The sequence below is a fragment of the Oncorhynchus keta genome, chromosome 24 (genome assembly GCF_023373465.1).
Source record: "Oncorhynchus keta strain PuntledgeMale-10-30-2019 chromosome 24, Oket_V2, whole genome shotgun sequence".
Classification (NCBI taxonomy): domain Eukaryota; kingdom Metazoa; phylum Chordata; class Actinopteri; order Salmoniformes; family Salmonidae; genus Oncorhynchus; species Oncorhynchus keta.
The window spans coordinates 29,562,685-29,588,879 of NC_068444.1; the positions used below are offsets into that span (position 1 = coordinate 29,562,685).

The window sequence follows — 26,195 nt, forward strand, 5'->3', positions numbered from 1 at the left end:
TCCTCCTTAGAGTTTCTGACCGGTATCAGATACAGGCGAATCGTCGCCGTATTCCTGCTCCCGCTATACCATCGGAGATAGGGTTTGGTTGGCTACACGGGATCTTCCTCTACGGACTGAGTCGAGGAAACTGTCACCGAAGTTCATTGGTCCGTTTGTAGTGGATAAGATCATTAATCCTGTTGTGGTCCGACTCAAGTTGCTTGCTACACTAAGAGTACATCCCACCTTTCATGTCTCCTGCCTCAAGCCGGTTCTCCTCAGTCCTCTGTTGCCCTCCTCCTCGTCGTCCTCCTCCTCGGATGATCGGAGGTGGTCCTGTCTACACGGTGCGCCGCATCATGGACTCCAGACGGCGGGGTCGAGGGTTCCAGTATTTAGTGGATTGGGAAGGATATGGTCCTGAGGAGAAGAGTTGGATTCCTCGGCGTCAGATCCTTGACGATGACCTGCTTCGTGACTTTCACCGCTCCACCCTGGCGCTCCGGGTAGTCCGCCCGGTGGCTTTCGCCGGAGGGGGCTACTGTCACGAATCCCATTTCCTGAGTCAGTTTTTTGCCTGTGTTCTGTCCTGGAGTGTTTTTCCGGCGTCCTGGAACGCACCCTGTCTGGTTGCCGGGCAATGTAGCCAGTTGGGAGTTCTGATTACCCACACCTCTATCCCATCAGCTATCTGCACACCTGGTCCTGATCATCATATCTCCTCTTCATAAGCCCGACCTGACATCCATTCCCTGCCGGATCGTTAGCCATGAACAGTATGTTGTGCCATAGTATCAGCCTCAAGTTGGATAGAATTTGTTTTGTTGTTTTTTACGTATTGCTTGCCTTAAACTTACCTCCGTTTGTTCTGTCTTCAGTTACTCACCCGGATCATTTACCCCATTCCCGCCTGGTCATCGGAGGATTCCGCTACCCCATTGGATCCACCTATTTACTCCCATCAACTCACCACCGCTGCCCGCTACGCCACCTGGATATATCTACCCATTCACATTCACTTGTAAATAAATACTCACCTTCTTCCTACTCTCCTTGTCCTGGTCTGCTTCTGGGTTCGATTTTGAAAGAACGTGACAACGGGGTGAGATCTTGCGTGTAGCTCCAGATCGAGGGAGATTATCAGTGGACTTGTATGTCTTCCATTTCCTAATAATTGCTCCCACAGTTGATTTCTTCAAACCAAGCTGCTTACCTATTGCAGATTCAGTCTTCCCAGCCTGGTGCAGGTCTACAAGTTTGTTTCTGGTGTCCTTTGACAGCTCTTTGGTCTTGGCCATAGTGGAGTTTGGAGTGTGACTGTTTGAGGTTGTGGACATGTGTCTTTTATACTGATAACAAGTTCAAACAGGTGCCATTAATACAGGTAACAAATGGAGGACAGAGGAGCCTCTTAAAGAAGAAGTTACAGGTCTGTGAGAGCCAGAAATCTTGCTTGTTTGTAGGTGACCAAATACTTATTTTCCACCATAATTTGCATATAAATTCATTAAAAATCTCCCCTCATTTTGTGTGTCATAGTTGAAGTGTACCTATGATGAAAATTACAGGCCTCTCTCATTTTTTTAAGTGGGAGAACTTGCACAATTGGTGGCTGACTAAATACTTTTTTGCCCCACTGTACCTTCCACCTCCATGTGGAGAAAAATTCCTCAATCGGGTTAAGGAAAGGAGAGTATGGGGGTAAGTACAGGGTGGTAAATTGGGGTTGGGCCTGAAACCATGCTTGCACCATTTGAGCATGGTGGAACCTGACATTATCCCACACAATGACATAGGTCATACCATCAGCTCTACAGACCTGATTTAGTTCATCAAGGACAGTTACATCCGAACAGCGAATCATGTGGCTGCCTGCAACTCAATATATAGAGTATATAGAGTAGAAGAGCTTCAGATGTTGTTTGACCAAACATTAGAACAGGCAAGATGAGTAATCTAAGCAACTTTGACCGTGGTATGATTGTTGATGCCAAACATTGTGATTCCAGCATCTCAGAAACAGCTGCCCTCCTGGGATTTTTACGCACTACAATCTCTAGAGTTTACAGAGAATGGTGCGATAAACAAAACACATTCAGTGGGCGGCATTTCTGTGGGCAAAAACACTTTGTTAATGAGAGGGGTCAGAGGAAAATGTCCAGACTCATTCAAGCTAACAGAAAGGCCACAAATGCTCAAATAACAGCTGTTTAAAACAGTGGTGTGCAGAATGGCATCTCTTCACACATAATTCAGGGTGTTGTGGAGGCAAAAGGGGGTCCTACACAGTACAAGATAGGTGTACCTAATAAAGATTCCGGTGAGTGTACAGTAATGTCAAATCTGAAAACATGGTCTGGAAAAGTGGTACATGAGACCATAGAAACAGTGTCTGATAAAGAATGATGATGAAATATTACATCCATAGATAATGTGGTCCAATTGGTTCATGTTCCACGGTAATTGATGTCAATGGATCTCGTTATCCTGAAACTTTCATGATCTAAACATGGAATATTGTTTGTCAGTTTCCATAAAACTGCATTAAGAGTAATGCAACAGTTACTTATCATTTTGAGCAGTTGTATCAATTGATAGTTAGATCATTGTAATAAAATGAATAGACATTCATCTCAGATGTAATGTGTGAATTGCATTTTGAAATGGTAATACTTTGATGTTAAGTTGTGTCATTTTGAACAGGTGATTTTAGTTCAATGAACAAATAATCTTAGCTTTATGTGTATTGTATCCAAGCAATTGGAAGAAGTGTTAAGAGTTTTGAAAAATGTGCATTTTGATCATTGGTTGTGAGTTTTGAAGAATGACATCAGGTTCTGAAATGAGTGCCAAAGTGATTGTAAAAACTGTAATACAGACACTCACACTAATACAGACACTCACACTAATACAGATACTCACACTAATACAGACACTACTAATACAGACACACACTAATACTAATGCATACACACACTCACACACTAATGCTAATACACACGCACACACACACACACACACACACACACACACACACACACACACACACACACACACACACACACACACACACACACACACACACACACACACACACACACACACACACTCATACAGACACACACACACACTAATACTAATACAGACACACACACACACACTAATACTAATACAGACACACACACACACTAATACTAATACAGACACTCACACACGCACACACACACGCACACACACACACACACTCACACTAATACAGACACTACTAATACAGACACTCCTAATACAGACACTACTAATACAGACACTCACACTAATACAGACACTCACACTAATACAGACACTCACACTAATACAGACACTACTAATACAGACACTCCTAATACAAACACTACTAATACAGACACTCACACCAATACAGACAATACTAATACAGACACTCACACTAATACAGACACTCACACTAATACAGACACTACTAATACAGAAACTCACACTAATACAGACACTCACACTAATACAGTCACTCACACTAATGCAGACACTACTAATACAGACACTCACACTAATACAGACACACACTAATACAGACACTACTAATACAGACACTCACACTAATACAGACACACACTAATACAGACACACACTAATACAGACACTACTAATACAGACACTACTAATACAGACACTACTAATACATATATCCACTAAAAGAGGAAAGAGGGCTTATCTGTAGACTTTATTCTCCCAGGTCCTTTTTGTCACTGGGTTTGATGTGTGTGTGTGTGTGTGTGTGTGTGTGTGTGTGTGTGTGTGTGTGTGTGTGTGTGTGTGTGTGTGTGTGTGTGTGTGTGTGTGTGTGTGTGTGTGTGTGTGTGTGTGTTTGCGTACATGCGTGTGTGTGCATGCATTGGGGCTGTATTTTGTGTGTCTGAGCATGTTTTTGTGTAAGTGGCATGTCATTGGTACTGTAAGGCACCTATTTTGCAGCTGGAGTTGACTTCCACTCTGTGTGAGTGGAAGTGATGTAATCCTGCTGTGCTCTGTCATTGTTTGACTGAGTGGTGACGCAAAACACTAATGCCCTGGCCCGGTCAGTCGCTCCAAATATCTCAGGCTTTACACTGGGGTAGGGTTTGAAATGGTGGAGCTGAGGAGAGAGGAGTAGGGAAACACACTCACATGGTGACATCAAATGGCCACACTCCATATGTAAATAAACTACAAACCCACTACGTTGCCTGGGCTGTTTAATCTATGTCATTGTCATCTGTTTCTGTCTTTTCTGTGCACTCTCTGCAAAGAAAAGAGCCCACGCTCAACCCGAATACTGCCTCGTAGACTGAGTGTTTGTTTCGTGCCATTTCTCTTTGAATTAAATTGGAACTTTTTCTACCAACTATTACTACCAGGTACAATAGTGAACTGAGATTCACCCTGACCTAATCTCAGTCTCTGTCCTCTCAGGGGCACGGCAGACTGGTTCGGGGTCAGTAAGGAAAACGACAGCACCCAGCGATGGAGGAGGAAGAGCCTGCAGCACTGCAACCTGCGCTACGGCCGTCTCAAGGCCCAGGTGATGAGGGAGATGGAGCTGTCCAGCCAGGACAACCTGTCTCTGACCAGCACTGAGACCCCACCACCCCTCTACCTCCCCCCACACCACCACCACCCCCACCACCCCTATGCCATGCAGCGGGTAGGGCAGAGCCGCCCACAGACATACTATACATTCCTAGACTCTCTGTATATCTCTCTCTTTCTCTGTCTCTTGCCATACATCTGTGCATATGTCATGTGTTGTGTTTCTTTACCCAATATCAATCCTATGTCTCTCCCTTGGGAACAATGATGTTATTCAATACAATTCAAAATAGATATCAGAATTGACATTTTGCTTGTTTGTGGTTTTTGTTTCTGTGATGTAAGCTGATGAGCGTATTAATTCATGGAGTAATGCAACTATTAGAGGTCCATCACTATGGTAACCTGTGTATTGATATGACCGTGAACTTGACCTGTCATGTAGCCTCTTAGCAGAGCCTCATTGTTGTAACTATTCAAGTTACCAAATAACCTAAAAGGATATTCTTGGCTCCGTGGTGTTTACAATCCCATGGGACATTACAGTGTCTGCCTCTGTGTGTGTAGATTGTGGACCCCCTGGCGCGGGGCCGTGCATTCCGCATGGTGGAGGAGGTAGATGGTTACAGCGTACCCCAGACCCCCATCACCCCTGGTGCCGCCTCTCTCTGCTCCTTTTCCAGCTCGCGCTCCGCACTCAACAGGTTACCGCGGCGACGCAAGCGAGAGTCGGTCGCCGTCATGAGCTTCAAGGCCGCCGCAGCGCTGGTTAAGGTGTGTGTCACAAAGACATTGTCAACAGTGAGGATCAGAGTGTGTGTGTGTGTGTGTGTTTGTTTGTGTGTGCATGAGGATCAGAGTGTGTGTGTGTGCGTGTGCGCGTGTGCATGAGGCGTGTTTGTTTGTGTGTGTGTGCATGAGGATCAGAGTGTGTGTGTGTGTGTGTGTGTGTGTGTGTGCATGAGGATCAGTGCGTGTGTGTGTGTGTGTGTGTGTGTGTGTGTGTGTTTCCCGCATGTTTACCACTGTTCTGTTGATGAATCATCCCCGATACTCCAGCAGCTGAGATAAAACAGTTCTAGTAACAGACACTGCTTTGATCTAACTAAATGCATCATTGGGAGTCACCTTGACTCATATTTACTATCTCAAGCCAAGTATGCAAACACCTTAGTCTCTGTAGTGTCAGTACCTCTTAGATGCTGCCTGTCTGATATGACTGTCTGATATGACTCTGGTCATTGAACAGTTTCTGCTCTGTGTCTTTGTTAAAGGTGGCACAATAAAACGCAACTAAACACAGCATAACCCTACTGGATTGCGTTGTTTGTTCTAGGCATTGATCTCTTTGCCCAAAATGGTTATTGAGAGACTTAATCACACAACCCCAGTTTACTGTAGCCTGCTTATGGACACACAAACGCACACGTGCACACACACACAAGCACAAACACACAGAGTATGTGTATGTTTATATCATATAGGACGATTACCAATGTCAGTGTTATGTAAAAGTTGAGCTCAGGCTTGTATTGTAGGATTAGGCTTTGGTGTAACAGTACAGAGGCTGTTCCTCTCTCCTGTCCTGTGGTGTCAGGCAAGGGTGGTGGGGGACACAGGTAGATGACTAGGCTGGGGAGGGAGGCAATGTTTGCATCCCAAATGGCACCCTATTCCCTATGATTTAGTGCACTACTTTTGACCAGGGCCCTGGCACTAAATAGGGAATAGGGTACCTTGGTTGAAAGTTGCGCACTAAATAGGGAATAGGGTGCCATTTGGGACACATACATTAACAGATGGCATTAGGATAACACTGCTGTCAGTCCCGGCCTCCAGTCAGAATGCTCAGCTGTGTGTCTGTTCTGTTAGCCAGTAGAATACTGTGTATTCTGGAACTGAAACATTGAACGCTGCAGGGCTAATCCCGCCTCAAGAGGTCAAAGCATCATAATCATCATGGCCACTGGCCACAGATGGTTGTCAGGAGTCAGAGAGGACACTGGTCTGGGGCTTTGGGGATGCTGTTTACCGGATGTGTTTTTGATCCCGGGTTGGGGTCAATTCCATTTCTATTTGAAATTTAATTCCCTTCTTGAACTGGCGGAATTTAAATGGAATTGACCCGTCATGGTCTCATTGTCACACACAACAGTAATGTAATATCATGCAATAAATGTGCATCAGAGAGTATTTATTAGCAGTTACAACTAAGGTGATGATGATGACAACGTGATGATGATGACAGTGAGGATGATGACAGTGATGATGATGACGATGATGATGGTGTGTGTCAGGGCCGTACGGTGAGGGAGAGGGAGGGCGCTGCCCGGCGGTGTCGCAGGCGGAGCTTCATGCCAGTGAGTTTCCTGGAGGACGACACAGTGGACTTCCCTGACGAGCTGGACACCTCCTTCTTTGCTAGAGTGAGTAACACACACACATCCCATCACACAATCACGCACAGATAGCATACTCGCACAGTTCCTCCTGTCCCTCTTCATCTCTTTTCCTTCTCCTCCTCCTCCTGCTCCTCCTGCTCCTGCTACTTCTCCTCCTTCTCCTCCTCCATGCAGGATGGACTGAGGAGAGGAGATGAGGAGCTGTCTACCTATGCAGACGATGTGTTTGATTCTCCATCTGAGGCCGCCATTAAAGAGGAGGAGTCTAACACAGCAGCGGATGAGAGTGACCTCACAGGTGGCGCCTTGGACAAGAACGAACTGGAGAGGAGTCACCTGATGCTGTGAGTGGAACACACAGACATCACACATTCAAGTTGTTACTGCTACTGTAGCCAGTTTCACTTAACACACATCTCTCTCTCTGTCTCGCCCTCCGTCTCTCGCTCTCCGTCTCTCGCTCTCCGTCTCTCTCTCTCTCGCTCTCCGTCTCTCGCTCTCCGTCTCTCGCTCTCCTCTCTCTCTCGCTCTCCGTCTCTCTCTCTCTCTCGCTCTCCGTCTCTCTCTCTCGCTCTCCGTCTCTCGCTCTCCGTCTCTCGCTCTCCGTCTCTCGCTCTCCGTCTCTCGCTCTATGTCTCTCCCTCTCCGTCTCTCTCTCACGCTCTCCTCTCACTCTCTCTCCGTCTCTCGCTCTCTCTCTCGCTCTCCGTCTCTCGCCCTCCGTCTCTCCCTCTCTCTCTCTCTCGCTCTCCGTCTCTCTCGCTCTCTCTCGCTCTCCGTCTCTCTCTCCTCTCTCGCTCTCCGTCTCTCCCTCTCCGTCTTTCGCTCTCCGTCTCTCTCTCTCCCTCCGTCTCTCTCTCTCGCTCTCCGTCGTCTCTCCTCTCGCTCTGTCTCTCGCTCTCCGTCTCTCTCGCTCTCCGTCTCTCGCTCTCCGTCTCTCCCTCTCCGTCTCTCTCTCTTTCGCTCTCCGTCTCTCTCTCTCTCCGTCTCTCGCTCCGTCTCTCTCTCGCTCTCCGTCTCTCCTCTCTCTCTCGCTCTCCGTCTCTCCCTCTCTCTTGCTCTCTGTCTCTCGCTCTCCGTCTCTCTCTCTCCGTCTCTCTCCGTCTCTCCCTCTCGTCTCTCGCTCTCCGTCTCTCCCTCTCGCTCTCTCTCGCTCTCCGTCTTTTCCTCTCTCTCTCTCGCTCTCCGTCTCTCTCTCTCGCTCTCCGTCTCTCGCTCTCCGTCTCTCGCTCCGCTCTCTCTCTCGCTCTCTCGCTCTCCGTCTCTCTCTCTCTCTCTCCGTCTCTCTCCGTCTCCCTCTTTTCTCTCGTCTCTCTCGCTCTCCGTCTCTCTCTCTCTCTCTCGTCTCTCTCCCTCTCCGTCTCTCTCTCTCCGTCTCTCGCTCTCCGTCTCTCCCTCTCCGTCTCTCTCTCTCGCTCTCCGTCTCTCTCTCTCCGTCTCTTCGCTCTCCTCCTCTCCCTCTCTCTCGCTCCGTCTCTCGCTCTCCGTCTCTCCCTCTCCGTCTCTCGCTCTCCGTCTCTCTCTCGTCTCTCTCTCTCCGTCTCTCGCTCTCCGTCTCTCTCTCTCGCTCTCCGTCTCCTCTCCCTCTCTCGCTCTCCGTCTCTCCTCTCTCTCTCTGCTCTCCGTCTCTCGCTCTCCGTCTCTCGCTCTCTCTGTCTCTCCCTCTTCTCTCTCGCTCTCCGTCTCTCCGCTCTCTCTCCGTCTCTCGCTCTCCGTCTCTCTCTCTCTCCGTCTCTCGCTCTCCGTCTCTCTCTCTCTCGCTCTCCGTCTCTCCCTCTCCATCTCTCTCTCCTCTCCGCTCTCCGTCTCCTCTCTCTCTCTCGCTCTCCGTCTCTCTCTCTCGCTCTCCGTCTCTCTCTCTCGCTCTCTCGCTCTCCGTCTCTCCCTCTCTCTCTCGCTCTCCGCTCTCCGTCTCTCCTCTCTCTCTCTCGCTCTCCGTCTCTCTCTCTCTCTCCGTCTCTCCTCTCTCTCTCTCGCTCTCCGTCTCTCTCTCTCTCGCTCTCCGTCTCTCCTCTCTCTCTCTCGCTCTCCGTCTCTCTCCGCTCTCCGTCTCTCTCTCTCTCGCTCTCCGTCTCTCCTCTCTCTCTCTCTCTCGCTCTTCTCTCGCTCTCCGTCTCTCTCTCTCTCGCTCTCCTTCTCTCTCTCGTCTCTCTCTCCTGTCTCTCCTCTCTCTCTCTCGCTCTCCGTCCCTCTCCATCTCTCTCTCCGTCTCTCCCTCTCCGTCTCTCCCTCTCTCTCTCTCGCTCTCCGTCTCTCTCCTCTCTCGCTCTCCGTCTCTCGCTCTCGTCTCTCCCTCTCCTCTCTCGCTCTCCTCTCTCCGCTCTCCGTCTCCCTCTCTCTCTCTCTCCGTCTCTCCCTCTCTCTCTCTCGCTCTCCGTCTCTCTCTCTCTCGCTCTCCGTCTCTCCCTCTCTCTCTCGCTCTCGTCTCTCCTCTCTCTCGCTCCGTCTCTCTCTCTCTCTCGCTCTCCGTCTCTCTCTCCTCTCGCTCTCCGTCTCTCCCTCTCCGTCTCTCGCTCTCCGTCTCTCCCTCTCCGTCTCTCCCTCTCTCTCTCTCGCTCCGTCTCTGTCTCTCCCTCTCTCGCTCTCCGTCTCTCCCTCTCTCTCTCGCTCTCCGACTCTCCCTCTCTCGCTTCTCTTGCTCTCCGTCTCTCGCTCTCCGTCTCTCCCTCCTCTCCCTCTCCGTCTCTTGCTCTCCGTCTCTCCTCTCTCTCTCTCTCTCGCTCTCCGTCTCTCGCCCTCCGTCTCTCTCTCTCTCTCTCTCTCCGTCTCTCGCTCTCCGTCTCTCTCTCTCTCGCTCTCCGTCTCTCGCCCTCCGTCTCTCTCTCTCGCTCTCCGTCTCTCTCTCTCCGTCTCTCTCTCTCTCGCTCTCCGTCTCTCTCTCTCGCTCTCCCTCTCTCACTCTCCGTCTCTCTCGCTCTCTGTCTCTCTCTCTCTCTCGCTCTCTCTCTCTCTCGCTCGCTCGCTCCCACTCCACTCCACTCCACAGGCCCCTGGAGCGGGGCTGGCGTAAAGGTAAAGAACCTGGACTGTCTCAGGTCCAGCCCAAGGTGCGTCTGCGCCAGGAGGTGGTGAGTGTGAGTGGGCAGCGACGGGGCCAACGGATCACAGTGCCCGTCAAGAAGCTCTTCGCCAGGGAGAAGAGGCCCTACGGCCTAGGGATGGTGGGACGGCTCACTAACAGAACCTACCGCAAACGCATCGACAGCTTCGTTCAGCAGCAGATAGAGGACATGGACGACCATAGGTACACTTTATTATCAATGAGGATTTTCAGATTCTTTCATTTCAATGTGCAATTCTGAATTTGCTACATTGCTATGCATTTGACTTCAACTCTGGCATGGTCACATAGTCGCACTGTAACATCAAACATGTCTAAGATTTAATCACACTACAGGAGAAGAGCTCAGTCACATCTGTAGTGGAGGTCGGAGCTGTGTCTGAGGTTGCCCCAGATAAGATACAGTATGAGTCATCACGGATAATAGAAAGCACCTAATTTCTGTGACTGGCGTGGCCTCTAGATTAATAAACAAACCAGGACTGTGTGACTCAGTAACAGATGGTCGAGTCCCAGCACACCATGTGGGAAACAATGGTTTACACAGTTGTTGTCATACATTACTAACTCCTATCCTAGTGGATGCAGCTGTTGTCCATGTGAGGTCCACACTGACATACTGAGATAGTTTTTCTAACAGACGAGGCAAGCTGCTGTACTATGTGATATATCGTATTGATATTGTGTGTGTGTCTGTGTCTCTCTCTGTGTGTGTTTGTGTGTGTGTGCGCAGGCCTTTCTTTACCTACTGGATCACATTTGTCCACCTGTTAATCACTATCCTGACTGTTTGTCTCTACGGCATCGCCCCTGTGGGCTTCTCCCAGCATGAGACCGTCGACTCGGTCAGTACAGTGACTGTTATATAACGTAGTTTGCGTTATGAATGTTACAGTGATGGTTGTATAGTCTTTGCTACAATGTGATGCGTGATCCGTTGCGTCAATGTGTTATGTCTTTGCATGTCACTTCGTAAAGACGTCTGGCTTCTCCCCTGTCTCTCTTTAGGTATTGAGAAATAAAGGTGTTTATGAAAATGTCAAGTTTGTGCAACAAGAAAACTTCTGGGTGGGACCAAATTCTGTAAGTGTAACTTTATTTTTAGGCTAACGGACTTCATTTGATCATTTAAACCGATATATCAGCTATGAGACGCTGTGTTGTATTTGAACAAACCGTACCCGATGGTAAGTCATAGCGCTGGTAGCATAACTCTCTGTTATGCTGCTCCCAAACTTCATCTTTTAATAAAACTTTGGTGATTAAGATGTTTATTAATACAAAGGGTTTCCGGCACAAAAAGCACATCTCCGTTCTTGTTCCATGAGCATAAGGGAACTGTGTGTCACAGCTGGATGGGCTGCGCTTTCGCTCACAAAATCCATGCCATTACCAACCATGTTACCGCTAATACCTGCTTTTCGTTGGTCATACATCTCTCGATATGCGCTCCAGGGGTTGGAACCAAAATACTTTTTGAACAGAACCATTATTTTCTGGGGGTTCGTTCCACTGTTCCGACCAGATTTACTTCACCAATCAGTGCGGATAGAGCAGCTTGCTATGGAGCAGGCAGTCTATAGTTACATGTGTGATGGAAAGAAAAATGTAGGGCATGAGATGCGACTAAAATTTTACGGGTGGGGAGAGAGCAAGAGAGGGTGGAGAATGACGTTTGGCTTAAAGCACTGGGGATCTTGTTTTGACATGCATTATCTGAATTAGGCCCACAGAATTATACCTACGGAGGTGCAGCTTCTATGGAGGAACGTTGAATGTCTTTGATCTTCAGAGAAATGGCTTAATGTTGGACCTAACAAGCTTGTGTGTGCAGACCGGCACCAGAATTCTGAATCATGCTTGTAATGTCAGTAGGCTACAGGAGCCTATGCTTCAGAGGGGAGGGGCAGATAGCCTAAACACGCACGCACTCTGACAAAGATGTTCTGCTGGCAGGCAGACACTGGAAGAAGTTTCTGAGAGACAGAGGGAGGGCTTTGCATAGCTGTTTTGTTGCGCTTTTTGTGGGACAAAAAATGCCTGCAACGTTAAATAATGTTATTAACCGGTTCCCATGCTTTTAAAATAATGGTTCTGTTTCCCGGAAAAGTATAGATCACTTTTGTTCCCTGAACTGATTCCAACCCCTGCTTTTGCGCTTGTTTTCAAGGACATAACACAAATATTGCTACCTCAGCGCAAGCTAGCTGATATTAGATAGGTAAATTGATATTAGATAGGTAAATTGATATTAGACAGGTAAATTGATATTAGACAGGTAAAATGATATTAGACAGGTAAATTGATATTAGACAGGTAAATTGATATTAGATAGGTAAATTGATATTAGACAGGTAAAATGATATTAGACAGGTAAAGTGATATGAGACAGGTAAATTGATCAATCAAATCAAATCAAATCAAATGTTATTTGTCACATACACATGGTTAGCAGATGTTAATGCGAGTGTAGCGAAATGCTTGTGCTTCTAGTTCCGACAATGCAGTGATAACCAACAAGTAATCTAACTAACAATTCCAAAACTACTGTCTTATACACAGTGTAAGGGGATAAAGAATATGTACATAAGGATATATGAATGAGTGATGGTACAGAGCAGCATACGGTAGATGGTATCGAGTACAGTATATACATATGAGATGAGTATGTAGACAAAGTAAACAAAGTGGCATAGTTAAAGTGGCTAGTGATACAAGGATGCAGTCGATGATGTAGAGTACAGTATATACGTATGCATATGAGATGAATAATGTAGGGTAAGTAACATTATATAAGGTAGCATTGTTTAAAGTGGCTAGTGATATATTTACATCATTTCCCATCAATTCCCATTATTAAAGTGGCTGGAGTTGGGTCAGTGTCAATGACAGTGTGTTGGCAGCAGCCACTCAATGTTAGTGGTGGCTGTTTAACAGTCTGATGGCCTTGAGATAGAAGCTGTTTTTCAGTCTTTCGGTCCCAGTTTTGATGCACCTGTACTGACCTCGCCTTCTGGATGATAGCAGGGTGAACAGGCAGTGGTTCGGGTGGTTGATGTCCTTGATGATCTTTATGGCCTTCCTGTAACATCGGGTGGTGTAGGTGTCTTGGAGGGCAGGTAGTTTGCCCCGGTGATGCATTGTGCAGACCTCACTACCCTCTGGAGAGCCTTACGGTTGAGGGCGGAGCAGTTGCCGTACCTGGCGGTGATACAGCCCGCCAGGATGCTCTCGATTGTGCATCTGTAGAAGTTTGTGAGTGCTTTTGGTGACAAGCCGAATTTCTTCAGCCTCCTGAGGTTGAAGAGGCACTGCTGCGCCTTCTTCACGACGCTGTCAGTGTGAGTGGACCAATTCAGTTTGTCTGTGATGTGTATGCCGAGGAACTTAAAACTTGCTACCCTCTCCACTACTGTTCCATCGATGTGGATAGGGGGTGTTCCCTCTGCTGTTTCCTGAAGTCCACAATCATCTCCTTAGTTTTGTTGACGTTGAGTGTGAGGTTATTTTCCTGACACCACACTCCGAGGGCCCTCACCTCCTCCCTGTAGGCCGTCTCATCGTTGTTGGTAATCAAGCCTACCACTGTTGTGTCGTCCGCAAACTTGATGATTGAGTTGGAGGCGTGCGTGGCCACGCAGTCGTGGGTGAACAGGGAGTACAGGAGAGGGCTCAGAACGCACCCTTGTGGGGCCCCGTGTTGAGGATCAGCGGGGAGGAGATGTTGTTGCCTACCCTCACCACCTGGGGCGGCCCGTCAGGAAGTCCAGTACCCAGTTGCACAGGGCGGGGTCGAGACCCAGGGTCTCGAGCTTGATGACGAGCTTGGAGGGTACTATGGTGTTGAATGCCGAGCTGTAGTCGATGAACAGCATTCTCACATAGGTATTCCTCTTGTCCAGGTGGGTTAGGGCAGTGTGCAGTGTGGTTGAGATTGCATCGTCTGTGGACCTATTTGGGCGGTAAGCAAATTGGAGTGGGTCTAGGGTGTCCGGTAGGGTGCAGGTGATATGGTCCTTGACTAGTCTCTCAAAGCACTTCATGATGACGGAAGTGAGTGCTACGGGGCGGTAGTCGTTTAGCTCAGTTACCTTAGCTTTCTTGGGAACAGGAACAATGGTGGCCCTCTTGAAGCATGTGGGAACAGCAGACTGGTATAGGGATTGATTGAATATGTCCGTAAACACACCGGCCAGCTGGTCTGCGCATGCTCTGAGGGCGCGGCTGGGGATGCCGTCTGGGCCTGCAGCCTTGCGAGGGTTAACACGTTTAAATGTCTTACTCACCTCGGCTGCAGTGAAGGAGAGACCGCATGTTTTCGTTGCAGGCCGTGTCAGTGGCACTGTATTGTCCTCAAAGCGGGCAAAAAAGTTATTTAGTCTGCCTGGGAGCAAGACATCCTGGTCCGTGACTGATATGAGACAGGTAAATTGATATGAGACAGGTAAATTGATATGAGACAGGTAAATTGATATGAGATAGGTAAATTGATATGAGGTATTGATATGAGACAGGTAAATTGATATTAGACAGGTATTGATATGAGACAGGTAAATTGATATTAGACAGGTAAATGAGACAGGTAAATTGATATGAGACAGGTAAATTGATATTAGACAGGTAAATTGATATGAGACAGGTAAAAATTGATAAATTGATATGAGACAGGTAAATTGATATGAGACAGGTAAAATATTAGACAGGTAAATTTATGAGACAGGTAAATTGTAGACATAAATTGATATTAGACAGGTAAATTGATATGAGACAGGTAAATTGATATTAGACAGGTAAATTGATATGAGACAGGTAAATTGATGAGACAGGTAAATTGATATTAGACAGGTAAATTGATATGAGACAGGTAAAATATGAGACAGGTAAATTGATATTAGACAGGTAAATTGATGAACATTGCGCATGTGGTGCAAAATGCCGGAGTATCTGTTTTACATGCTGTAATGTCAAAACGAACTTGCGTTTGGCACTTGTGCTGCCGTAGCGCCAGCCGAAAATAGAGCCCCTTGTCTGTGTTCTGACTGTACACCTCCCCTGACCTGCAGGAGGCGCTAATCCACCTGGGGGCTAAGTTCTCCCCTGCATGCGTCAGGACCAGCAGGTCCATGACCTGATCCAGGAGAAGAGAGGAAGAGAGCGGGAGTCAGCCTGCTGTGTGAGGAATGACCGCTCCGGCTGTCTTCAGACCTCACAGGAGGAGTGCTCGGTGAGTTACCCTGGTGTTCCACTACTGTTACAGTCATATTATATTTAATATCCTACAATCTGCAGCAATTCACCCCTGTCTCTCTCTCCCCTGTTCTCCCTCTCCAGTCTACTCTAGCAGTGTGGGTGAAGTGGCCTCATCACCCCAGTGCTCCTCTCCTGGAGGGGAAGGTCCGTCAGCACGGCTCAGTCTGCCACCAGGACCCCAGGTAATAAACTGCTCCTCTCTCTCCTCTTCATCCATCTCCCTCTCTTCTTTTTTTATCTCCTCTTCCCTCTATACATTATATGTTCTTTCCTCGGTTCCTCTCTTTTCAGAATATGCCTGGAGCCAGCCTCTGTGTCGCCTCATGAGTGGCCTGATGACATCACCAAGTGGCCAGTGTGTACCAGGTACAACCCAGGCAACCACACTAACCTCCCCACGTAGACTGTGCCATCACCGGACGGCCATGCTGCATTGGGACCAAAGGGAGGTGAGGACAGACAGTACCCTCCACAAACTGCACGGTAGTGGTGAATACTATATGAGTTTCCTCAACTGGCCCCTCAATTTTTCTGATTTAAAAATATACATATATTGTTGGACATAAAATACTGGAGAAAGGTTGGAAAATCAGCTCCAAGTGATTAACATTTTGGAAATCTATTCCAAAGTATTTTTACGCATAATATAAAGATACAGCTCTAGAAAAAATTAAGAGACCACTGCAAAAGTATCCGTTTCTCTGATTTTACTATTTATACGTATGTGTTTAGGTAAAATAAAATAAACAAGTTTTTATTCTGTAAACTACTGACAATATTTCTCCCAAATTCCAAATAAAAATATTGTAATTTAGAGCATTTATTTGCAGAAAATGACAACTGTCAAAATAACCAAAAATATGCGGTGTTGCCAGACCTCGAATAATGCAAAATAAATATGTTCGTATTCATTTCTAAACAACACAATACTAATGTTTTAACTTAGGAAGAGTTCAGAAATCAATATTTGGTGGAATAACCCTGATTTTCAATCCCAGCTTTCATGTGTCTTGGCTTGCTCTCCACCAGTCTTTCACATTGATGTTGGGTGACTTTATGCCACTGCTGGCGCAAACATTCAAGCAGCTCGGCTTTGTTTGATGGCGTGTGACCATCCATCTTCCTCTTAATCACATTCCAGAGGTTTTCAATGGGGTTCAGGTCTGGAGATTGGGCTGGCCATGACAGGGTCTTGATCTGGTGGTCCTCCATCCACACCTTGATTGACCTGGCTGTGTGGTATGGAGCATTGTCCTGCTTGAAAAAACAATCCTCAGAGTTGGGGAACATTGTCAGAGCAGAAGGAAGAAAGTTTTCTTCCAGGACAACATTGTACGTGGCTTGATTCATGCGTCCTTCACAAAGACAAATCTGTCCGATTCCAGCCTTGCTGAAGAACCCCCAGATCATCACCGATCCTCCACCAAATTTCACAGTAGGTGCGAGACACTGTGGCTTGTAGGCCTCTCCAGGTCTCGCACCCACTGTGAGGATAATTTTTTCCAGAGCTGTATATGTGATTGTATAGTGATTATGTTTTAGTCATCTGTTTTGGCTTCTTGTGGTCAATCTGCGGTCTATAAATGATTTGTAATTATGTTCTGGCCTCCTGAGCATCCACTCAAGAAAATATCTAGTTCATGATCCCTGCTATATGACTTATTGAAACAGTTAACTATGTTTTGAAAGTGTGTTGCTGAGGAGCCTGTACTTTATGCTGTTCAGTTCCCTCAGTCTTCACAGATATAGGTAGTTGATGTTGTAATGGCTTGTCTTGTGTGTTCACTATTCAGGTGCGAGATCACGTCCAGAGAGTACTGTGACTTTATGAAGGGCTACTTCCACGAGGACGCGACTCTCTGCTCCCAGGTGGCCTGTATGGATGATGTGTGTGGCCTGCTTCCTTTCCTCAACCCTGAGATCCCAGACCAATTCTACAGACTCTGGCTCTCTCTATTCCTCCATGCAGGGTGAGTAGTGTTTCTCTGTAAAGAATATTCATTCGAATATTTTTACGTGTCTATTTTTATAGGGTTAAGCTAAGAACATGAACAACTTCATAGTTAAGAACACATATTCTACAAAAACCAATATCACTCCCTAAAAACACAACCCTATGGTACAATCCTTGGATAGCTTTTCAGAAATGACCAGATAAATTGGTCCACATGAAAAAGTAAAGGCATAGAATCCGTAAGTGACTTGGTAACAGGAAATACATTTATTTCCATGACAGAATTAAGAAGTCATTTTGGACTGACCAGTGTAGAAAGTTTCAAATACATCCAACTTAAAAGTTACATATCACAAAATTTCAGTTTTAAATCTTTAAGACATCAGAGCAACATTGTGGGAATCTTATTTGAGCCAGAAATTTATGTTCATTTGATAGGGAAGATATACAAAACCTTGCGTAGAGCATATCCAAATGACAATATCTGAGAATTCTTTTTCAAAAGAACTGATGTTGTGACAAGATGGAGGGAAAGTTGGAGCATAATTAAAGAAATGACAGAAAACGTATGCTTAATCGAGTATAAACGAATGTATAGCATTTATTATACAAGAGATAAAATCCACACATTTCAGAGTCGATGTCTCAAGTGTAAAACTAATAATGACTCAATAATCAATGCTTTCTGGGAATGCTATCAAGTCTGGAAGTTGTGGGCGGGGCTAGAAAGTTGGCTGTATTACAGGAAGTACTACAACATCAACTGTTCAGAGGAGACTGTGTGAATCAGGCCTTCATGGTCGAATTGCTGCAAAGAAACCACTACTAAAGGACACCAATAATAAGGAGAGACTTGCTTGGGGCAAGAAAAATTAGCAATGGAAATCTGTCCTTTGGTCTGATGAATCCAAATTGGAGATTTTTGGTTCCAACCGCTGTGTCTTTGTGAGACGCAGAGTAGGTGAACGGATGATCTCCGCATGTGTGGTTCCAATCGTGAAGCATGGAGGAGGAGGTGTGATGGTGTGGGGGTGCTTTGCTGGTGACACTGTTAGTGATTTATTTCTAATTCAAGGCACACTTAACCAACATGGCTACCGCAGCATTCTGCTGCAATATGCCATCCCATCTGGTTTGTGCTTAGTGGGACTGTCATTTGTTTTTCTACAGGACAATTACCCAACACACCTCCAGGCTGTGTAAGGGCTATTTGACCAAGAAGGAGAATGATGGAGTGCTGCATCAGATGACCTGGCCTCAACAATCACCTGACCTCAACCCAATTGAGATGGTTTGGGATGAGTTGGACCGCTGAGTGAAGGAAAAGCAACCAACAAGTGCTCAGCATATGTGGGAACTCCTTCAAGACTGTTGGAAAAGCATGTGAAGCTGGTTGAGAGAATTGCAAGAGTGTGCAAAGCTGTCATTGGTGGCTACTTTGAAGAATCTAAAATCTAAAATATATTTTGATTTGTTTAACACTTGTTTGGTTACTACATGATTCCATATGTGTTATTTCATAGTTTGATGTCTTCACTATTATTCTACAATGTAGAAAATAGTACAAATAAAGAAAAACTCTTGAATGAGTAGGTGTGTCCAAACTTTTGACTGGTACTGTATATATGTAAAATATTAAATGGTATTAGACAAGTTGTGTTCAATATGTTTAAACTTTGTCCTGCACAATGTCCTGCATGATGTGTCAAACATCATGAATAAAGCTACTGTATTTGGGCAGAAAATCGTATTTTTGCGTCTCAAATGTTATGTGAATGCGCAACCTGTAGACGGTTGTTTGTCTTGTGTATTGCGAGTCAGCTTTGTTCCAGGGCGTTAGTGTGCTTCACACATACCAGTCGACACACTAGCTCTGTTAACCACTGTTACTTGTGCAGCTAGTGAGTACACGCTAGCTAGGCTCGGTAGCTTCTAATTATACATGTCATTTCACCACCCGTGCTGTTGGGGGTGGTAACGCACCATCGTCTCTGGCACCAACCTCCTGTCTCATGTTGTATGTCTCACAGTGTCTGTGGCGTGAAAATGCATCTGCTGGAGCCAGACCCTATTGGAAAATAATGTCGTTTGTAACCTGCTGAGACTCTCCATGTCTTTATTTATTTGCTCATTTGTATCCCTGTAGGATCCTTCACTGCCTGGTGTCGGTGCTCTTCCAGATGACCATCCTGAGGGACTTAGAGAAGCTGGCCGGCTGGCTGAGGATTTCTATCATCTACATCGTCTCTGGCATCACTGGCAACCTGGCCAGCGCCATCTTCCTACCCTACAGAGCAGAGGTACAGTACTGTAGATACACTGATCATATAGGTCTAGTGATATCACTGGTGTAATTATGGGATATTTGTTTGTTTATGATGCAATGCAGCCATAATAAACAAGAATCTCAAATGTAATTTTGTTTTGTTGTCATTCCACTGGCTGTCCCTTAGGTGGCAGGAGGCCAAGTATTTAACTGCCAATATGACACAATGTGTGTGTGTCTCTCTTTCTGTTATCCTGCTCCCTCTCCCCCTTCGTCCCCAGGTGGGTCCAGCTGGCTCTCAGTTTGGTATCCTGGCCTGTCTGTTTGTTGAGCTGTTCCAGAGCTGGCAGATCCTGGAGCGTCCGTGGAGGGCTTTCACCAAGCTGTTGTGTGTCGTCATCTTTCTCTTCTCCTTTGGCATGCTGCCCTGGATAGACAACTTTGCCCACATCTCCGGATTCATCTCTGGACTCTTCCTCTCCTTCACCTTTCTGCCATACATCAGGTGAGAGCTGGTTTGATTTAGTAATATTTGGGGGATTTTTTTGTGTATGTAATGTAAAGCGCTTTGAACTACTTAAAAAAAAATAATAATGTGGCTCAGATCTAAATGGCTCAGTTGGTTCTGGGTTTGCGGCCTCATATACCTGAATATATCAGGTTTTACTGGAACTTTAAGTTACTTTGGGTAATATTTTTATATATTTTATTATTACATTGAAATTAAATATGGCCTCAAGGTTATGCTATACCCTTTAATACATAAAACACTAATATTGATTTTATGATCTTATTCTCCTTATTATTTCCAGTTTTGGCCGTTCAGACATGTACCGTAAACGTGTCCAGATCTGTGTGTTCCTGTTGGTGTTCCTGGGTCTCTTCTCAGGACTGGCTGTACTGTTCTACATACACCCAGTCAAGTGTGAGTGGTGTGAGTACCTCACCTGTATTCCCCTCACTGACAAGTTCTGTGACAAGTATGACCTCAACGCCCACCTCCACTGACCAGGCCTTTGACGGTACAATTGCAATGACTAGAATGGACAATCTCAAAGAACTATAGCCTCACGCGCCAGGATAGCAGGACGAAAGGGTCGGCTGGTGAACAAGACTCTAAGCAACGTCACGGCATGGACCAGACCGGCGGCCATATTTGGTGTAGTATTCAGGACATTGGATGTGAAGATTGCCAATCTTGGAAAAATAACTGTTGATCTTAATAACTGTTGATCTGTCTCCATTTGATTTTGTTGATTTGGACATTGCTTGCGAGTGACCTGTCACTTTCAAAGCATAAAGACTTAAAGAGAGAAGGGGGGGGGGGGTTAAATGTGACTGTTGCCTTGCCGCTGCTCTTATTAAAAACAGACACAACAGCACCACCTTGTGGCCGTCAGACCACATACAGCTGTGGAGGGATTTTGTTTTGTATTTTTCTACACACGTCATAAAGCTGACGAAAAGTTGTATTGGTTTATTAGATGACCTCAGACAGGGAACTATCTCACGGGAAAGAAAAGGGATTCCTGTAGTACTGTACGATGACTGCCTCTGGTGCCTTGGTTATTACTGCCATATCTAGGTCCAAGTCTCAATGGCACACTACCCTCTATACCAGAGGTTCCCAAACGTTTTCACTCAGGCCCCCTTCCAGCGTTGGAGAACATCTCACAATGACACAAGCATTGTTCATGACACCAAGTGTTCACACCCCTCTTGTTGGCAGAGAGTTGTAAACGCTTATTTCCTGCAATTCTAGACATTTTGCAGAGCCTAATGTGTATTCATGTGATATTTGAGTAACTCAAAAATTACAACAAAATCTATGGGCTAAAAAACATTAGCTGACATGGGTTAGTTATAAATAGGTTATAAATAGCTCTCTAATGTATGCAATGACTGACATGACAAGAGGAACTAATGATGCACTACCCAATACCGAAAATGCACTTTTTGCATTCAACTATTACAAATTACAAGTGGTTTTTTTTTTTTTTTTGGGGGGCTGCCGACCCCTCACCCCCTTGGGTAACACTGCTCTGTACAGTGAACTATATAGGGAATAGTGTGTCATGTGTGCCCTATATTACACTAGACAAAACACTTGTAGGTTAACATGTGTACTTCTGTCTAAGTAGTGGTGAGTGTTTGGAGGGTAGCGTTTTAGCTACCTGCTTATCTGTACCTGCCAATACAGCAACACAAACTGACGCTTTCTGTCTGTGTGTCCAATTTATTTCTGTTGTGTGTGTGTGTGTGAGGGATCTGAAACTGTCTTATGCCTTGTTGCACATGCTTGCTTCCCCCAGTAGATGGCAGAGTTGCTTTGATGGCTGCCATCAGGAACATGTAACGAACACAAGATGTATGTCTGATGTCCTCATATACCCTTAAACAAACGTAGTCTGAATGGCTCTTAAAGTAAGATATATAATGCACACATTGTGTGCATAGAAACATTTCTGTGTTATCCACATTGTCTCTGCTAGGGGATTTGTAGGCTAATGTCGACTATGTTGTTCCGTGGCTCTGGCCTCGTGATTTAAACGTGACATGTTTATCCCACACAACTCTTAATGGTGCACTTCAAGACATTTCTTTTGTCGCTGACTAATTCTCTCTGCCTCCCCTTGAGTCGCCAGCCTCTTCCCACGCATACACACACACACACACACACACACACACACACACACACACACACACACACACACACACACACACACACACACACGCATACACACACACACACACACACACACGCACGCACACACACACACACACACACACACACACACACACACACACACACACACACACACACACACACACACACACACACACACACACACACACACACACACACACACACACACACACACAGACTGTAATTTATGGTGCGCTTCAAGTCCTTTCTCTTTTGCGGTTTACTAATTCTCTCTTCCACCCCCTCTCATTGAGTCACCAGCCCTTACACACACACACACACACACACACACACACACACTGAGTCTGTAATTCAAAGTTAATCAGTGTGTCGACTCCCACTCAAGCCTCCTGTCGATAGAAAGCTGAATATGACAAACCCTTATTTGCAGCCAAGGTATAATAACTAGGTAGTATGTTTAGGAGCTATTCCATGAATCCCACCTTACAGATGCTTCTCTGCCTGTAGACTGAATGCCATATAACTAGGTAGTATGTTTAGGAGCTATTCCATGAATCCCACCTTACAGATGCTTCTCTGCCTGTAGACTGAATGCCATATAACTAGGTAGTATGTTTAGGAGCTATTCCATGAATCCCACCTGACAGATGCTTCTCTGCCTGTAGACTGAATGCCATATAACTAGGTAGTATGTTTAGGAGCTATTCCATGAATCCCACCTTACAGATGCTTCTCTGCCTGTAGACTGAATGCCATATAACTAGGTAGTATGTTTAGGAGCTATTCCATGTATCCCACCTTACAGATGCTTCTCTGCCTGTAGACTGAATGCCATATAACTAGGTAGTATGTTTAGGAGCTATTCCATGAATCCCACCTTACAGATGCTTCTCTGCCTGTAGACTGAATGCCATATAACTAGGTAGTATGTTTAGGAGCTATTCCATGAATCCCACCTTACAGATGCTTCTCTGCCTGTAGACTGAATGCCATATAACTAGGTAGTATGTTTAGGAGCTATTCCATGAATCCCACCTTACAGATGCTTCTCTGCCTGTAGACTGAATGCCATATAACTAGGTAGTATGTTTAGGAGCTATTCCATGAATCCCACCTTACAGATGCTTCTCTGCCTGTAGACTGAATGCCATATAACTAGGTAGTATGTTTAGATGCTTCTCTGGAGCTATTCCATGTATCCCACCTTACAGATGCTTCTCTGCCTGTAGACTGAATGCCATATAACTAGGTAGTATGTTTAGGAGCTATTCCATGAATCCCACATTACAGATTCGTCTCTGCCTGTAGACTGAATGCCATATAACTAGGTAGTATGTTTAGGAGCTATTCCATGAATCCCACCTTACAGATGCTTCTCTGCCTGTAGACTGAATGCCATATAACTAGGTAGTATGTTTAGGAGCTATTCCATGAATCCCACCTTACAGATGCTTCTCTGCCTGTAGACTGAATGCCATATAACTAGGTAGTATGTTTAGGAGCTATTCCATGAATCCCACTTTACAGATTCGTCTCTGCCTGTAGACTGAATGCCATATAACTAGGTAGTATGTTTAGGAGCTATTCCATGAATCCCACCTTACAGATGCTTCTCTGCCTGTAGACTGAATGCCATATAACTAGGTAGTATGTTTAGGAGCTATTCCATGAATCCCACCTTACAGATGCTTCTCTGCCTGTAGACTGAATGCCATATAACTAGGTAGTATGTTTAGGAGCTATTCCATGTATCCCACCTTACAGATGCTTCTCTGCCTGTAGACTGAATGCCATATAACTAGGTAGTATGTTTAGGAGCTATTCCATGTATCCCACTTTACAGATGCTTCTCTGCCTGTAGACTGAATGCCATATAACTAGGTAGTATGTTTTGGAGCTATTCCATGAATCCCACCTTACAGATGCTTCTCTGCCTGTAGACTGAATGCCATATAACTAGGTAGTATGTTTAGGAGCTATTCCATGTATCCCACCTTACAGATGCTTCTCTGCCTGTAGACTGAATGCCATATAACTAGGTAGTATGTTTAGGAGCTATTCCATGTATCCCACTTTACAGATGCTTCTCTGCCTGTAGACTGAATGCCATATAACTAGGTAGTATGTTTTGGAGCTATTCCATGAATCCCACCTTACAGATGCTTCTCTGCCTGTAGACTGAATGCCATATAACTAGGTAGTATGTTTAGGAGCTATTCCATGAATCCCACCTTACAGATGCTTCTCTGCCTGTAGACTGAATGCCATATAACTAGGTAGTATGTTTAGGAGCTATTCCATGAATCCCACCTTACAGATGCTTCTCTGCCTGTAGACTGAATGCCATATAACTAGGTAGTATGTTTAGGAGCTATTCCATGTATCCCACTTTACAGATGCTTCTCTGCCTGTAGACTGAATGCCATATAACTAGGTAGTATGTTTAGGAGCTATTCCATGTATCCCACCTTACAGATGCTTCTCTGCCTGTAGACTGAATGCCATACTACTTTCACCCATCCAGCCCTTTTAGATGGGACTAGTTTAGGCTCACTTTCTCCTCTCAACTGAATTCATTTTCTACCGTATACCTCTCCCCCTAAAAACGTCTCTCTCGCTCTCTTTGTTTTTCTCCCATTCTCTCTCTAAGACAGATGAACAGCTGTGGCGGGCACACAGTGCTGTTAAACTCACCCAGCCTCTCTCTTCCCATCCTATCCTCCCCACCATCCCCTCCCTCTCCTCCATCCATGGCCCTATGGAGATGCTAATTTGATTTTAAGTGGGCAATACCCCCTTCCTTTCCCTCTCCACATCAGCCGACTAGATGACCTCTGTCTGATTAGCAAACTGCACTGGGTCATATGGATCAAAGAGAAGGGGACATGCTGTCTGGCCTTTTTACCTCTTTCTCTCACTCCATCCACTCTAGTTAAGTAATTGTTTTATTCATTTTCTGTGTCTTATTTGGACATTAGTCATTGGTCACCCTTTACAATACATACCCACTTTAATTTTACTAGGCAAGTCATTTAAGAACAAATTATTATTTTCAATGATGGCCTAGGAACAGTGGGTTAACTGCCTTGTTCAGAAGGACAGATTTGTACCTTGTCAGCTCGGGGATTTGATCTTGCAACCTTTCAGGTTACTAGTCCAATGCTCTAACCACTAGGTTACCTGCTGGTTACTAGTCCAACGCTCTAACCACTAGGCTACCTGCTGGTTACTAGTCCAACGCTCTAACCACTAGGCTACCTGCTGGTTACTAGTCCAACGCTCTAACCACTAGGCTACCTGCTGGTTACTAGTCCAACGCTCTAACCACTAGGTTACCTGCTGGTTACTAGTCCAACGCTCTAACCACTAGGCTACCTGCTGGTTACTAGTCCAACGCTCTAACCACTAGGTTACCTGCTGGTTACTAGTCCAACGCTCTAACCACTAGGCTACCTGCTGGTTACTAGTCCAATGCTCTAACCACTAGGCTACCTGCTGGTTACTAGTCCAACGCTCTAACCACTAGGCTACCTGCTGGTTACTAGTCCAATGCTCTAACCACTAGGCTACCTGCTGGTTACTAGTCCAACGCTCTAACCACTAGGCTACCTGCTGGTTACTAGTCCAATGCTCTAACCACTAGGCTACCTGCTGGTTACTAGTCCAACGCTCTAACCACTAGGCTACCTGCTGGTTACTAGTCCAATGCTCTAACCACTAGGCTACCTGCTGGTTACTAGTCCAACGCTCTAACCACTAGGCTACCTGCTGGTTACTAGTCCAACGCTCTAACCACTAGGCTACCTGCTGGTTACTAGTCCAATGCTCTAACCACTAGGCTACCTGCTGGTTACTAGTCCAACGCTCTAACCACTAGGCTACCTGCTGGTTACTAGTCCAACGCTCTAACCACTAGGCTACCTGCTGGTTACTAGTCCAACGCTCTAACCACTAGGCTACCTGCTGGTTACTAGTCCAACGCTCTAACCACTAGGCTACCTGCTGGTTACTAGTCCAATGCTCTCACT

At 45.8% G+C, this 26,195-nt stretch overlaps 1 protein-coding gene and 3 long non-coding RNA genes across 8 annotated transcripts in view; 3 read left to right on the plus strand and 1 right to left on the minus strand.

Annotated features, from left to right (window-relative positions):
- Positions 1-21,492, plus strand: part of LOC118357717 (inactive rhomboid protein 1) — a 70,346-nt gene extending 48,854 nt beyond the window's left edge. The window contains 16 exon segments of the mRNA XM_052478070.1: positions 4,450-4,681; positions 5,134-5,340; positions 6,864-6,992; positions 7,143-7,312; positions 9,955-10,212; positions 10,763-10,874; positions 11,038-11,112; positions 15,093-15,120; positions 15,123-15,253; positions 15,361-15,461; positions 15,571-15,668; positions 15,671-15,728; positions 17,073-17,249; positions 19,380-19,533; positions 19,781-20,004; positions 20,312-21,492. Of these exon segments, the coding sequence (XP_052334030.1) occupies positions 4,450-4,681; positions 5,134-5,340; positions 6,864-6,992; positions 7,143-7,312; positions 9,955-10,212; positions 10,763-10,874; positions 11,038-11,112; positions 15,093-15,120; positions 15,123-15,253; positions 15,361-15,461; positions 15,571-15,668; positions 15,671-15,728; positions 17,073-17,249; positions 19,380-19,533; positions 19,781-20,004; positions 20,312-20,507 (2,350 nt within the window). The 3' untranslated portion in view covers positions 20,508-21,492.
- LOC127911434 (uncharacterized) lies at positions 13,842-15,070 on the plus strand. The gene is made up of 4 exons (XR_008078479.1): positions 13,842-14,526; positions 14,608-14,668; positions 14,782-14,800; positions 14,910-15,070. It is a non-coding gene; the product is annotated as an uncharacterized LOC127911434 (long non-coding RNA).
- Positions 21,493-22,617: 1,125 nt separating the features above from the next.
- On the minus strand, positions 22,618-26,174 carry LOC127911502 (uncharacterized). 5 transcript variants are annotated; one of them, XR_008078762.1, is made up of 5 exons: positions 24,636-26,174; positions 24,320-24,477; positions 23,372-23,845; positions 22,966-23,281; positions 22,657-22,728 (listed from the first exon to the last, which is right to left on the minus strand). It is a non-coding gene; the product is annotated as an uncharacterized LOC127911502 (long non-coding RNA). The 5 variants fall into 5 exon arrangements; XR_008078760.1 differs by having other exon boundaries at positions 22,727-22,807; XR_008078759.1 differs by lacking the exon at positions 22,657-22,728 and adding an exon at positions 22,815-22,886.
- LOC127911435 (uncharacterized) lies at positions 23,201-23,956 on the plus strand. Its single transcript, XR_008078480.1, has 3 exons — positions 23,201-23,326; positions 23,496-23,732; positions 23,891-23,956. It is a non-coding gene; the product is annotated as an uncharacterized LOC127911435 (long non-coding RNA).
- Positions 26,175-26,195: the final 21 nt, after the last annotated feature.